Here is a 13973-nt window from a genome sequence, read left to right on the forward strand (position 1 = left end):
GGGTGATCCCGGCCCTCGGCGGGGCTCGGCGGCGGCAGCCCCTCCGGGCAGGGGCCGGCCGAGGTGCGCGGGGCCGCGGCCGGCGATGGGGCTGCGCAGCCCCGGGGCAAGGCGGGGACGGGGACGGGGACGGGACGAGGAGGTCGGGGCCGAGGATGCTGCGGGGACCGGCGCGGTTTGCACCCGGCTGAGATGCGCTAAGCAAATGAGGAGCTGAGTACGTGTACTTTCACTCTTAGCAAAGCAGGAAACACCAACTCTCAAAATAACCCTAAAACGTACAGCTTGAGGTACCGCCGACTGGCATTTAAAAATATTCCTGAATAACTCCTTTTTCCGTAGATACATGTTTATAGTGATGCTATTCGGTGACAGGAATGATGTGCAACAGTAGAGATTAAAAAAAAAAAAAAAAAGCACATGCAGTTGTGTAACTAAAGTTGTATAACTGTGTGGGTCTCTGTAACTATAATTCAGACCTATTACTCAATTAACTAGCTTTTACAGTCACATCAGACAGTATTCTTACTAGAGAGTGCACGAAGAGGAGACTTGCCGTAATGCTTGTATCATTTCACAAGGAGCGGTTACAGTAGYGTGGGGAGGACTGACAGCAGTTCAATGATTAAGCAGATTTACAGGTGTTTAACTTGCAAAGTGAATATTAGTCTGAGATGAGTCTACTGCTTTGTGCCTTATCAGAAACTCTTACTTATAAAAACAAAACAGAACGGCCTTTGCTGTCATTTTCTCTCACAGAGCCACATACAATTTCTTTTTTTGCATTAATGTATTGTGGGTATTTTTTTTTCACTATTTAATGCATGTGGGTTGGATGGGTGCTGAGAGTGACAAAGATGAAAATTGGAGAATGTTTGTTCAAGGTGTTTAATCTCTTCTGATGTCGAAAGTCTACTGCAGCAGAGACCCTCCTCTCGCTCTCTCTAAAGGGAAAAAAATTAAAATTGCCTCCTTCATTTTTTCAATAGGTATCTGCAACAGCTATCTTAACTGATTTTTGTATCAATAGGCCATTGACCATWAAACCCTTTAAAGAGGACTAGAAAAAGACTAACTGTACTCAGGTCATGCACGTTAACAGTGTACTAGCCAAATTGTGAGCTTGATCCTGCTGTTACCCAAGTGAGCAGTAAAACCACTTCTCATGCAGGAGCAGAGCCAAAGCTAGTATGGACCTGAAATCAAATGGTGAAGCCAAACGCTGAAATCAAAATGTATATGATAAGGGCTGGAGATCTACAGAAAGAAAATGAATTAAGAACACACTGCTTTTGAAGGAACACAGAGCTGTAGTTAATGGGGCAAGATGTCAGCTAGGCGGAATAACTTCTTCATTTGCTCTTTGCATTCCATTTTTGACACATTTATCTATTTAATAAAACACAAGATTTTTATTGTGTTGGTTACACTGTTTGCAAGATGGGTTACCAATGGTAACTCAGTAACTGTAATATGTGAAAATACCACTAAAATATGGTACATGAACTAGTATTTTAACGTAAAGTAATGTTATTGCAGTGTATGTAACACTGTTATCATCAACATTTTACCAATCCGAGAAGCCTAAGTAGCACTGGGAACTGTGTGGCATTTTAATTCTTTAAACTAATGTATGGAATAAAAAAAGTTAACACAARTAGTGAGATAACTTTAAATCTAAGAATCCAAATTTATGTTGCACCTGCATATCAACAGTTTCTCTCATCTTCCCAGTCTGACAGCAGTAAGTGGGATCTCAGAGAAGCTTACAGAAGACTACCACAGGTCACAGAAGATGCTAGTTTGACGACAGTCCAATAAAGCATCCCTGTAAAATGGGACAGAATGCAGGTGTGTGACAGCAACACATGACACTATATTTGTACCATGCTGTGCAGTGAGATCAGGTATCAAGTGAGAGGAAAAGACAGCCCACAGCTATCCYAAATGCACATTTTTTTTAAGAACATGAATAATCATGTTTAATTATATTATTCAGTCATTTGAAGATAAGCATCTGCCTAAATATTCCGATAGATTATGACCTGTGTGATCACCATCCTGTGATACTGAATTTAATATCAAGGCATGAATTCAATAATCTGCTTGGTAAGGATGCCAGCAGGCTCACCGCAGATACTTCACCCTTCAAGTGCATGGCAGAATAAGGTCTCTTAAGCACACAAAGGATTTTTTTTTTCAATTTGATTGAAAATATGCTAATACTAAATTGATATATTCCAATTTTATTGTGTAGTTTTATTAATACGCAATGTATAGATTTCTCTGACTACCAGCAACAATTTTTCTGTTCTGCATCACTTATTTTAGTAGTTTTCAAATACAAAACTACCCTACACAGTTTTAGAATAAATGTGACACAACAAAAGATTTTTCCGTAGCTTTATGGTTCATTTATGTATTATAGAACTACGTACATTTTCCTACTTACCTTCCACAACTTGATCRTGTATTTTAAGCAACAATTTTAAATAAAATCATACTTATTATAAAAGAATCCTGACCTTTTGGTGAGACTGAGAAGTACAAAGGGCAGAAGATGTTTTGAAAAGGAAATGTAAATGTTAGTGCAGAAGCTTTCTGACTTAACCTAAAACTTAACTCTTTGTGAACAAGGAKAACAAAGAAGACATCTATGAGATGTGACCCTGTCACAAACAAATATCTGAGCCTAGCRGGAAAACAAAAGGATTTTTTTTTAATACACTGTTGATTTCACTTTAGTTTTTGTTTATATTTCTTTTCAATATTCTTAGCTCTTCCCATAAAACTTGCTGGGAAGAGCAATTTGTTTGTATAGTATTTTGTTTTTAATAAAAGCAGAACCCCCTCTTTTTTATGAGCATTTAGCAGCCATTGAAATACACTTGGTAGCACYGAAGAAATATTTCAAGTATATGTTTCAAGGAAAATGGTGTTTTGCAAGATTTTCCTCAAAACATGTATTTTTAATATAGACATAAATATTATTTCATTTTTAAGGCAGAAACCTTGTTTGTTTGTTTGTTTTGTGTAGTTGTACAATAAATGTCAGAATTGGGATGGGAGCGCTCTGAGTACTCTTACAGGCAACATGCAAATCCTGTTAATGCATAAAACTTTGCCTTAACTGAAGAGAGGGGAAGACTTGAGCCATCTGTTCCTGAAGYCCTGACTCAAGATTTCAGTTGTGAGCCCCTTAAAAGTTTTCAGTGGAGAACTGCATAAAAAATACCTGTGCAAGTTTTGTACTTAAAGGTTTCCTCAGTTAGTCTGCTGTATGAACTTCTTACACTACAGTGGTTACACGCCTGCTTAAGTAGTATAYTTTTTATTTTTGAATATAGTCAAACAAAAGATATTCAGTTTTGGAGTAGAAGACCTTGTGTTAAACTTCCAATGAAGAAAYGTTCCAATACTGATTTACTGAATCTAAAAATGTAAATGAAATCACATGTGAAAAATACATGGCRTATTTTTTAGATTTACAGAAGTATGCCTTTAACGGCTGTTTGAAGCAATATTAAGAGGTGTTTATGTGTAAACAGTATCCAAGGTCATTGAAGTTAAGCTAATTGAGAACACAGTATGAGACAAAGAACAGATTTATCTTTGCTCCTTGGCCTGATAGCAATTTAAGAGTTAATTTAGAAACCTAATCCAGAAGAATGAATAATGATTACTTAACTTCTCATCTTTTTAGGAGAAATTGAGGTTGTTGACGGCTACCTCAGAATGTTTTGCGAGAAGCTGTCACGGTTCAGGAAGAAAGTCCTGGGAAGCTCGGGTGTCTCTGCAGAGGCCAGGGGGAGAGAGCCAGTAGAGATAAACGTGTTACGTGTCCCTGCTGCCTGTGGCTCAGGGCTTCTAGTTCAGGTGCTGGGCTTGGGGCCGCGGGACTTGCTGCAGTGCTTGGCCTGCTTGCTCTGCTCCTTGGCGGTCACTCTGGCAAAGAGGAGAGCTAACAGCTGAGGGCAATAATTTCTTCAGCCGCTGCTGGTAATTCTGACAGGGGTCTTAGAAAAGCCTGACACTTAAAAGGTTAGGGGGTTAAAGACTACTCCTCCTTGCCATTTTACCCCGACTGGTCAATGTACTAGTTTTTCTGTAATGCTAACTAGTTCTTAATCTCCTGTCATCTTATCAAAGACCTTGTCCTTGTAAAATGGAATAGAGATTTATATTTGCAACAGGGAGAATGATGTCATGTTTTGGAAGAGCTGGGTATGGATCGAAGGCAGATATGCAAACAACCAAGCCTCTATTTGTTTTTCATTTAAATTTTAGTTTGCATAGGCAGCTGGTAGAATCTGAAACAGTTTGAGATATGCTTTGATACCTAAGGGATAAAGGGCAAGAGTTCTATTTGGCAGTCTTTATTTACGTAGGTAGCTCCTGGGAATTTTGAGCCCTAATGTTGGAATTAGAGTATCAGTAGTAGTTTACTACTTTCATAACCATCTTTAAAACATATGAAGTCACATATTGTAATTCTTAATAATTTATCCATGTTATAGCTGCATAAAATATGTAAAGTTGTGTGCATAAGATATAAATTACACTATATAAATTATAAACATGTGTAATAAAATATATAAACATAATACATAAGCTAAAGTTAGTGTGTGCAATGCCTTATGCTGAAAGATTGTTCTGAGTGCCTTCTTAAAAACCATCACCACAGCAAATCTAATCAAACTGAATATAAGAAAATTTCAGGACTTCTATTTTCTTGAACTCACTTGCCAGTATATTTGGTTTAGTAACATTTTCCTTTTTCAAAAGAAGCGATTTTCTGTTCCCTTTTGCTAGGTCAAAAAAACCACAAACAGAAAGAACTGACTATGCGAAGTAAAGAGTCAAAATCCTCTTTCTACCAAAGATGCTTTGTTATTCAGTCACAGTTATATTCATAAAGAGCCATAATTTCTATATCATCAGACACTTAGAGGGCTGGATTTTATAATTGGGAGTTAGGCCCTTATTCAGCAAGACATTAAGTATGTGTTTAACTTGAAATACATTATTGATTCTGCTGAAGGCATTTTATCATTACAATTAAGCTTTAAGTTTGCCTAATCAAAGACTTTAAAAAAAAAAAAAAAAAAAAAAAAACAAACAAACAAAAAAAAAAACAAAAAGAACAAACTGTATACTAGTTTGGAAATATTCTCTATTTGTTATGTTAGGATCCTGCTTTTCTCTTTCTTGGATATGTTGTGAGGATTAGATTTATATTCCCTTGATATCTAAATGACAAGCTATTGCTCATGCACACTTAAAACCTACTGATTTCTGTAAACCAGATTCAGTTTAACTTTTCTTTATCTATAAATGAGAGAAAGAAGGAAAGCGTGAACTAGATGATGAGAAGATCATTACATYGTGCTCTGGGGAATCAGAAGAATCTATGGCGCGCACAACTCCTCTTGCCTAACTCTGTATGGATCCAAACTTGAGAAACTAAACAGGCTCATAGTGCAGCTTGCACATACATGTCTATATACACCTATGCCTATTTTCACTCATTAAAATAAATGAAAAAACAGTAGAGGACCTCAACTTGGTCCTTAGTTGCCAAGGAGGAAACTATTAAGCTTTGCTTTGAAACTAAATTAGATACACGTTGTACATCTACAACGTAGTAGCCCTGTCAGACTGCCTTTGCCTCGAYACCGTCAATTCCATAAAATACTATTATAAATACCCTCTTTGTCAGAGCTTCCTTACTCTAGTGTCGAGACAAATAGGTTGGCAAAAACAGCATAGCAGGCTGTGGCTGCATTCTGAAGGGCATGAGCTAATAGCTATGACAGTTTCTTTTTTAGCCTGTGGGAGGAAGGTATTATCATAACAGGTGTGAGGTAGCATATGTTGCAGTTTGGGCTTTTGTCGTGGGATTGTATGGTTTGTTTACATGTCTGCTTTCTGTAGTGCATTGGCTTATTATAGGTCTTTTTCAGAACTCAGTTTTCATCTCATACAGATATAGACATTTCCATTGTGTGGTTTTATGAAAATGAAACTAGCATCTATTCTAGAAATGAAGGTGGGGGGAAGAAAGAAGAAGTTTTGTTTTTTTTTTTAGAGAAATTTTTACAATGTAAAGTTTAAGAATACTTAGTATAAACTTACAATAGACAGTTGACTTCTTACGCCAATTCTTGATACATTTTATCCACTGTATTATTTGTATTCTTACTAAAAACCCTCAATATCTTGGTAAGCCCTGAAGAAACATCATCAACAAGTTTCTGTTTGTTTGACTCTCCCTGTGATACCTATACCATATAGGAAGAGTAACACCACATTTTTAGAGGTTTACTTGGTACATTTGAGAGTATGGTCCTGTTTCATACAGTTCATACTGCTATAGCATATGTGTTGGTCAAACGTTGCACAAAATCCACACAGGGATGCAGCTGTGTGAATCTGAGCTGCTCATCATCACCCAATTACCTGCTAATTTAGATGTTTACCCACAAAATGGAAGAGTCAGTTCAAGTACCCGCTCCAGTGAATACGGATTTATTTAAAGTGGAATGGCTTCACTGTGTGGTATGTATGGAGCCTTGCCCCAGTTTAGCGCTATGAAGCCTCTGGGTGACAGGGCATCTGGAAATTGGATATGGTGTTGGAGCGCTGTAAGTCCCTGTATGGACATAACCCCTTTCTTCTGATTTTTGCTTGGACTGGGGAAGGGGACATATAACAGAGAAAAGAAGCATTTGAAACAGAATAGAGCATCTCTTGAAACAAATACAGCACTTGAATATATATATATATATATATATATATTTAAGATTATTAAGACTAAACCTTATTTAGTTAAGCCTTTTAACTATCTTACAGAATACGTATATTCTGCCACTCTCTTGCAGAAATCCATAGGTGTCTCCTTGGGAGAAAGAAATGTGGCATTTCTTTAATAGCATTTGGAATAAAATTCAGAATGCCTGATCTCAATTCCTATCTGTAATTGCCAAACTATGTAGCTCTTCAGAAATTGGATCTATTTAAAATAGTAGATTTTCAGCATCTATACAAGTAGAGCAGAAATTATGCAAAGGAAATATAATAGTTAACTTTAATCTATATGACATGTACCAGGATCTACTGAGCATAAATTAATCCTTATAATTTTTTTCCAAAACTACAATCACATTAAATGGCAGGGAAAAGAGTCTTTGCTTTTATAGAACCAAGAATATTTTCAGTTATGTAGTATCAARCTTCTGGTAGTTTATGGAAGTGTGGTTACTTATGCAATTATGTATACAGAGCAATTATTAACAATTCTGCTTTGTGGAAAATGTAGATTTCTTCTAGATACTGAAAGAAGATCAAGGTGCTCTCAGTGCACAAAGGCCCCAATCTTCTCCCTAGTGTAAAACCAGAAGAAATAGAGTTTAGGCATTGCATAAACACATTAGAAAAAAATGCACTGCAGGCAGCACTCTGACAGATACCTTTTGCTTTGTTTAGCTCCATCTCTGAGAATATTTTATGTAAGTTCTATTTATTTGGCCCATTGAGAGTGTGCTTAAAAGGACAAAGGAAGCCAGCCTGGGGGAAAGTCCAGTCATTGTTTTCCAAGATCACTCTATCAACGGAGGGAATTACTTCTCTAATGCTGTAGCTGGGAACTGAAGGCACCGTAAAAGAGCAGGCCAAAAATATGCCAGGCAGAAATTAAGCACATCCAGAAGCCTGTCATTATGTTCAATAATCAGGMACCCCAGGGACAATGAGCAGAGCCTCCCTGGGACAACTGTGCAGAAGTAAATATCCAAGGGGCGGAGGCGTGCTGACTGTCCAAGGGCATGCATGTAGTCTTAAATAATCCTGTTGCACAGCTCTGATGTCATTTTGCCGGTAAGTCAAATAAAAACATTTGCAAAAACTACAAAAACATTAGCTCTACTCTGAGCTCTGCTGTTGGTGAACTGAACCTCATTAGTGCCTTCAGAAAAGCTTATCAAGATGCTAGAAATATTAGAGATGCACCACTTATACTGAAACCCATTAAGTTTTGCCATTTATTTCACATGAGAACAGGACGACTGCCTATGCTTACATGCTAGATCATGCTTACTGGTTGTGAATAATTTTCAACTATATGAGCAGGCAGCTCCAYTGATTTCACTGGTTCTTGCTGTCCACTTACAGGTTTGGAAAATTACTAATACATTTAAATCTTTGCATGACTGAGGTCTAAAGTCTAATTCTGTGGTCAGTTTCCTGTAATCTCTAGGGTGACAGACTCCAGCTGAAGAAGGCATATAGCTCAAAATTAAATTAAGGACCTATGAAATTCTATTCAAGTTGTATATTTTATGTAGTTTACTGAATGGAGACCTCAGTCAGCTAGAGTGATTAAAGTCATTGCAAACATTGTAGGAAAGCAACAGGTACCAAGTGATACTACTGAGAAACTATACTTATCTACATTAGCTGTAGATATCTAGATTTTCCAATTCCTAGGCTGTTTTGAYCCAATATAAAGAAGTAGCAATTTAAATACTGCATATTTGAATTGCTGTGCATCTGCTGGTTCACTGAAACTTTCCTTTGACTAGTCTCAAAATAGCTGTATCTTAGCAATGCTTGCATTCTAGCTAGGAAATTGAAAAGGGCAACTCAGTATTTTAAACAACTTTATCTAAAATGAAAACAGTTCATACTACAAAAAAACATGGGATTGTCTTCCATATCTTTTTGCAGAATAAGATGTCTCAAACGAGGAGAATTCCCAGGCACTTTGTTCTTTCCAGCTACCCAAGTGGAGCACCAGGAGAGGAAAGTTACAGCAGTCTCCTAACAATTCCAGACACCACACAGCAAATGGAGTTTAATATCAGGTATCATGCTGCATTAATGCTCCTTCTGTCTTTCCCTCTCATGCCCAAGTACAAACCCCCAGACTTTCAAGAAGACTCTTTGCTAAGCCAAATAACCAGTGGATAGTATTGAAAATAGAATAGATACAACTGTAGATAACCTGTAGTGCTTAACACTGATCGTATAACATTATTTTGCATTAAATGTCAATGCACAAGCACGTAGATGTGATTCTTCATTAGAAACCCAGCTGTTATAACAAGCAGCTGAGGAAGCCATTTTTACATAATTCTCTAGGCGCCTCTCATAACAAACTGATAGCGCTGCTTTTTTTCCTGTGTAATCCTGTACATACTTTTTTTCCAGTTCAAGAGTCCAGAGGCTGTCTTTCCCCATGTCTGTGAAAATTACTTTCTCTGTGCTTTCTGTTTGACTGACCAAACCAAATTTTTTTAAACAGATCTCTAGAATTAGGCTCTTAAACCTGCTGTTCAGCAAATCTCATATAGAGAGCTCAGCAGAAATACAACAGATTAAAAATATATAATCTGATACTGTTTTTCCAAAATATACTTCCAAAAAAATGGAYGTATGCCTAAGAGCAGCCAAATTTCACTGGAAATCTTCATTCAGAAAGTCTAAACGGTGTTTGGAATCAATACAAGTTCCTTAGCTACTGTGCTTCATGGAAGTTGTAGTCTGAGGACCTGTATGCCCCAGTACTTCCCAAAGAAACTTTGCATTTTGTTCCGATATTACTCCAGCATCACTCAGTAGCTGGAGAGCTGCAGTTCACCATGGAAATCATTGGAGTAAATCAGCTGGACAACAAAGTGAGCAGTTATTTAAAAAGAAATATTTTGAGACATCCAAACTGAAGGACATTTCAATATTTTGTCTTCAGAAAAGCGAACAAACAAACCAGAATTCCATTGCCCAATATAAGGAAATAGATGCCTAAAAAAGCACCATGATTTTTCAAAAGTGCACCATGTGCAACTCTTTATGAAAAAAATCACAGCACTTTTGCATAGATATATATATGGACTTAAGGTGTCTAATCAATAAAACTATTAACAACAAAATCCAAACCCTTAACATTCAGCTTTCACATGCCCAGCTTGGTAAACCTTTTAGTGGAATAACTGGGCCTGACCTCTGCAGAGAGCTTTATAGAGAATCAGTGTTACAATGTTTTCCTCTAACATACATATCCTGAATACCTTACAGCTCAGCTATCCAGGTTGGCCATCAGCTGGCAGTAATCGGGGATGAATTTAATAGAACATACAACAGGAAGCTTGAAGATATATTGCTTCACCTGGCACGTGGGTAAGTTATGTTATTTTATATTTTAAGTCTTTGCATACTTTTAGTATTCACCTTAGATAGGCAAATGTTTCTCTGCCAACAGCAAAAATTTTCTATTGCACTAACTACTACTGCTTCATATGGAACCTAAGAAAACAAGACACTTCAGCTTGTGTTACAAGGAGGAATGATGTAAATTTTTTCCATACTCTCAAGCCATTTATGATTGAGAGATCTAAAAAAATGTTCCTCAGTATTTAAGATTTCGCAGTAGTTTTGCCAGGTTAAACTGTGCCTTTAAGCACAACTGAATGATGAGAGGTCTGCAACCTAGTAAGTGTGATGCTTCAGGAATTAACAAGTTAGTGCATGTTAAATAATCTGTCAGTGCACATAAATCAAAGGTGGCTAAACTAGTTTGAATTGCCTTTTATCTGCTGTGAGCTGTCAGGATTCTCCTGTGTGGTTACTAGCTGCAGATTAACTGACATGCAGTAACATCCTAATCTGATACATCTAATTATTATCTGCACCCTAAATACACTCAAGTGCAATTCTATCTCTTTTCTCTCCTTGATTTGGGGAGAGGAAAGTTAATTACTGCAGACCTCAAAACAATGTGATTCAGTTTTATATATGTTCCTGAACATAGCATATAGATATATAATGTGCATCTTAGTAAACCTGGATATAGGCTGCAGACAGACTCTGCTGGGTGGTCATGTTAGTTTTATATTACTACACTGGACTCTGATTCATTAAAGATCAACAGCACTTGCTGGGTTGCACTATTCTTAGTTCGAAACAAGTGCAAAGGCGCAATATTGCAGTTCACAGAATCGGTAAGGTTGGAAGGGACCTCTGGAGATCAYCTAGTCCAACCCCCCTGCTCAAGCTGGGTCACCTACAGCATGTTAGGCAGGGTTGCATCCAGGCGGGCCTTGAAGAGCTCCAGAGAAGGAGACTCCACAACCTCTCTGGGCAACYTGGTCCAGGGCTCTGTCACTCTCACAGTGAAGAAATTCCCCCTCACATTCAGGTGGAATTTCCTGTGCTTCAATTTCTGCCCATTGCCTCTTGTCCTGTTGCATGGCACTTCTGAAAAGAGTTCGGCCCAAAGAGTTCAGCAGATTTGCTGCACGATTTCCTGTGTGATAGTGATCAATCAATTCTAAAAACAAGTTATTAAATTTCATACAAAAGCAGGTGTAACAAATGTTGAGGAGATGCTGAAATTAAGTGGACTAAAATGTAATATGCATTTTATCTCTTTTGTATTATTACATATATCTCTTGACTTACAATTATCTAACCAATAAGCAGGAGGAATTGCAAATTTTCCAGTTTAGGAAATTAGGATTTTTTCCCCCCTTTTGAACACTATGGGCAGAATCTTCTGTTTAATTTGAAGTCAGCAATAAACAATGCTTTTTCAGCAAAAAGGACTTAGCCTTTTGGCCATTTAGCCTTTAAGGCCCTACTAAGTTACTGGTCATCTTCCTAAGTACTTATAAAATACACATATACATATACTCCACAGACTTACCCAAAACGCCAATATATTCGTTCTTGTTTCTCTTTATAATTTTCTAAACATTGGTATTTTCTTTCAGTCTTTAGAATAATTTTTTTATCCCCCTGCTGTTTTTATTTTATTTTATTTTATTTTATCTTATTTTATTTTAAATTAGGGTTGCTATCAGTGTTTTCCAGACATGGAATATTATTAGAAGTGTTATAAGAAGCTTTGGAAATCTTTTGAACAATAACTGGACTAAGAGGATCATTGGTTATGGAAGCTGGGTATGTTCTCTCCCTTATCTCCCACTCCTTTTGTTGAGAAGAAGGCAATAGCAACACCTAACTTCCATGTAAGTGTCAAGGAGTAAAGCACAGAACATGATTCTAGGTTTGAATTTACTCCTTAATTTGTTGCCTCCCTGCCCTTAAAAAAAAAAAAACAAAAAAAACTTGTTCATAAAATATGCCAAAAGTCTGCAAAGAGAATCAAACATCTGCCAAAATCCCACTGATATCACTGTAGCACTGGGGCTCCCTGAAGACAGGAGTTTTTTTGCTATAAAAAGCTGTAAGAGTACATTCTAGATGGGACTGATATAATTGGGGTTGCATCTTACATTCTGGAGAAGAGCTGAGGTGTCTTTAGCACTTCAGTTGAATACGCCACTGCAACAGCCATGCTAATGACCAACAAAACTAGAATCTGACATTTTCAGCCCTTACTTCTGGAAAGGAACTTGACTGTATTCTCAGATTAACACTAACTTTACCTGCAGGCATTCCTGTTAGCTTTTCTGCACCATCTTTTTGCTGCTTGTTATTTCTAATTACTTTCCCTTTTCTTTCCACAGATTTGTAGGCTTCCTTTCAGGTGTGTGTGCCAGAAGCTGGTGCCTGCAGCCTTGCTTGTTGTTGCATTTTGGTGGACCATAAATTATGGACTGCAGAATTAATATAGAGAATTGCAATAGGAGGTCATTGCTGGACTCTGACCAATATGCTCAACACCCAGGTGGTGGCAGCTGGTTTGTTTTTCAAATTTTCATTGATAAAAATCTCTTTTATATTTAAAACCTAGGCTAGTGCTGGGTCACTGCTGTTTCATACCTTTTTTTAAAAGAAAAACATTTAAAATAATATGAGGTTGTTGCTGGATAACTGCCTGACTTGCTATTTTTGAAATGTGAGTCTGGGTGATTAGAAAGTTTGTTTCTGTCTTTTTTGTTGTTTTATTTTAATGCAACATAAAGTGTCTACTTCATATATACAACTTCATAAAAAGGAGATTCTGGATTTGGGGAAGACTGAAGGAATGCTGGTCATCCTTTAAATTTTAACACTGTAAAAGCAATAGTGAAGATTAAAATTATAACACTTTTTAATTATTAAACTGTTGCTTCCACTATTTTCCAGCATTATCTACTTAATTTTCCAAGACTGGGTCATTGCACATGCTAATTACAAGACAAGACACTATTCTCTTTGTTATCTAATACTACAGGGAAGGCCTTCCTTGATTTTTGTGAAGTAAAATTAGCCTATAAAATTATATTTTATTAGAAAAAAGAGAAAAAAATTATTCAGATAAGCTAGCGATCAAGTTGGCTGGACTGGTACTTGCTGTCCRCTCAATCCAACCTTCCAATGTTTCTCAAAAATTCACTAATAAGAGTTTATATATCTGTGCCCCTTGCTGAAGTAAAAGTTTAAGTTGCTCATAAAAATAAAAATTTGATTGAATTTGGAAAAAAAACTTTTTGACAACACTAATCTTTTTGGAAGGCATGTGGCTAGGGAGAAATAAATTCTGAAAGGGGACTTTTTTGAGTACAACTTAAAAAATGAAGATGACTTAGGTGTCATCCTTGCTCAGTCCACAAGACATTAATTAGGGCACAGTCAGCCTTCTTGTCTCTCAGAAACGTGCCCTAACTGCACCAAAATTATTCAGTACACCTCTTCCCTAGTCTTTGCTGTTGAAGTTGGTTTTTTTCACTGTCTACAGTTATAGCCTCTGGCTCAGTGAGAGAAAATGAAAGCGGCTCGCTGTGGTTTGTGCATTCCCCTTAGCCGAGGGGGTACCTGCTTCCTGTCTTGTCAAGTGACTACTATCGTTAATCCGCTTTTGAAAGAGGAAAACACAGTTTTTAGTGGCCTAGCGATTTATGCACTCTGAGAAGTGGGAGTTTCAAATTCAAGTTTCTCCTTTAAATTGGACAAGGAACCTGAACGACTGCTCCTCGCTGGAGAGCACTGTCCAATCCAGTAGTTTAAAAGGGCTGAGAACTGTATTTCCTCTC

The 13973-nt window shown here is 37.3% G+C and overlaps 1 protein-coding gene across 1 annotated transcript; it reads left to right on the plus strand.

Annotated features, from left to right (window-relative positions):
- The first annotated feature begins 8616 nt into the window (after positions 1-8616).
- LOC146584613 (uncharacterized) lies at positions 8617-13078 on the plus strand. The gene is made up of 4 exons (XM_085324485.1): positions 8617-8861; positions 10072-10173; positions 11844-11955; positions 12525-13078. Exons 1-4 carry the CDS (start codon positions 8668-8670, stop codon positions 12624-12626), a joined length of 510 nt encoding a protein of 169 aa, XP_085180611.1. The 5' UTR covers positions 8617-8667; the 3' UTR covers positions 12627-13078.
- Positions 13079-13973: the final 895 nt, after the last annotated feature.

The sequence above is a fragment of the Rhea americana genome, unplaced genomic scaffold, assembly GCF_003343005.1.
Source record: "Rhea americana isolate MKP2758 unplaced genomic scaffold, rheAme1 scaffold_91, whole genome shotgun sequence".
NCBI classification, from domain to species: domain Eukaryota; kingdom Metazoa; phylum Chordata; class Aves; order Rheiformes; family Rheidae; genus Rhea; species Rhea americana.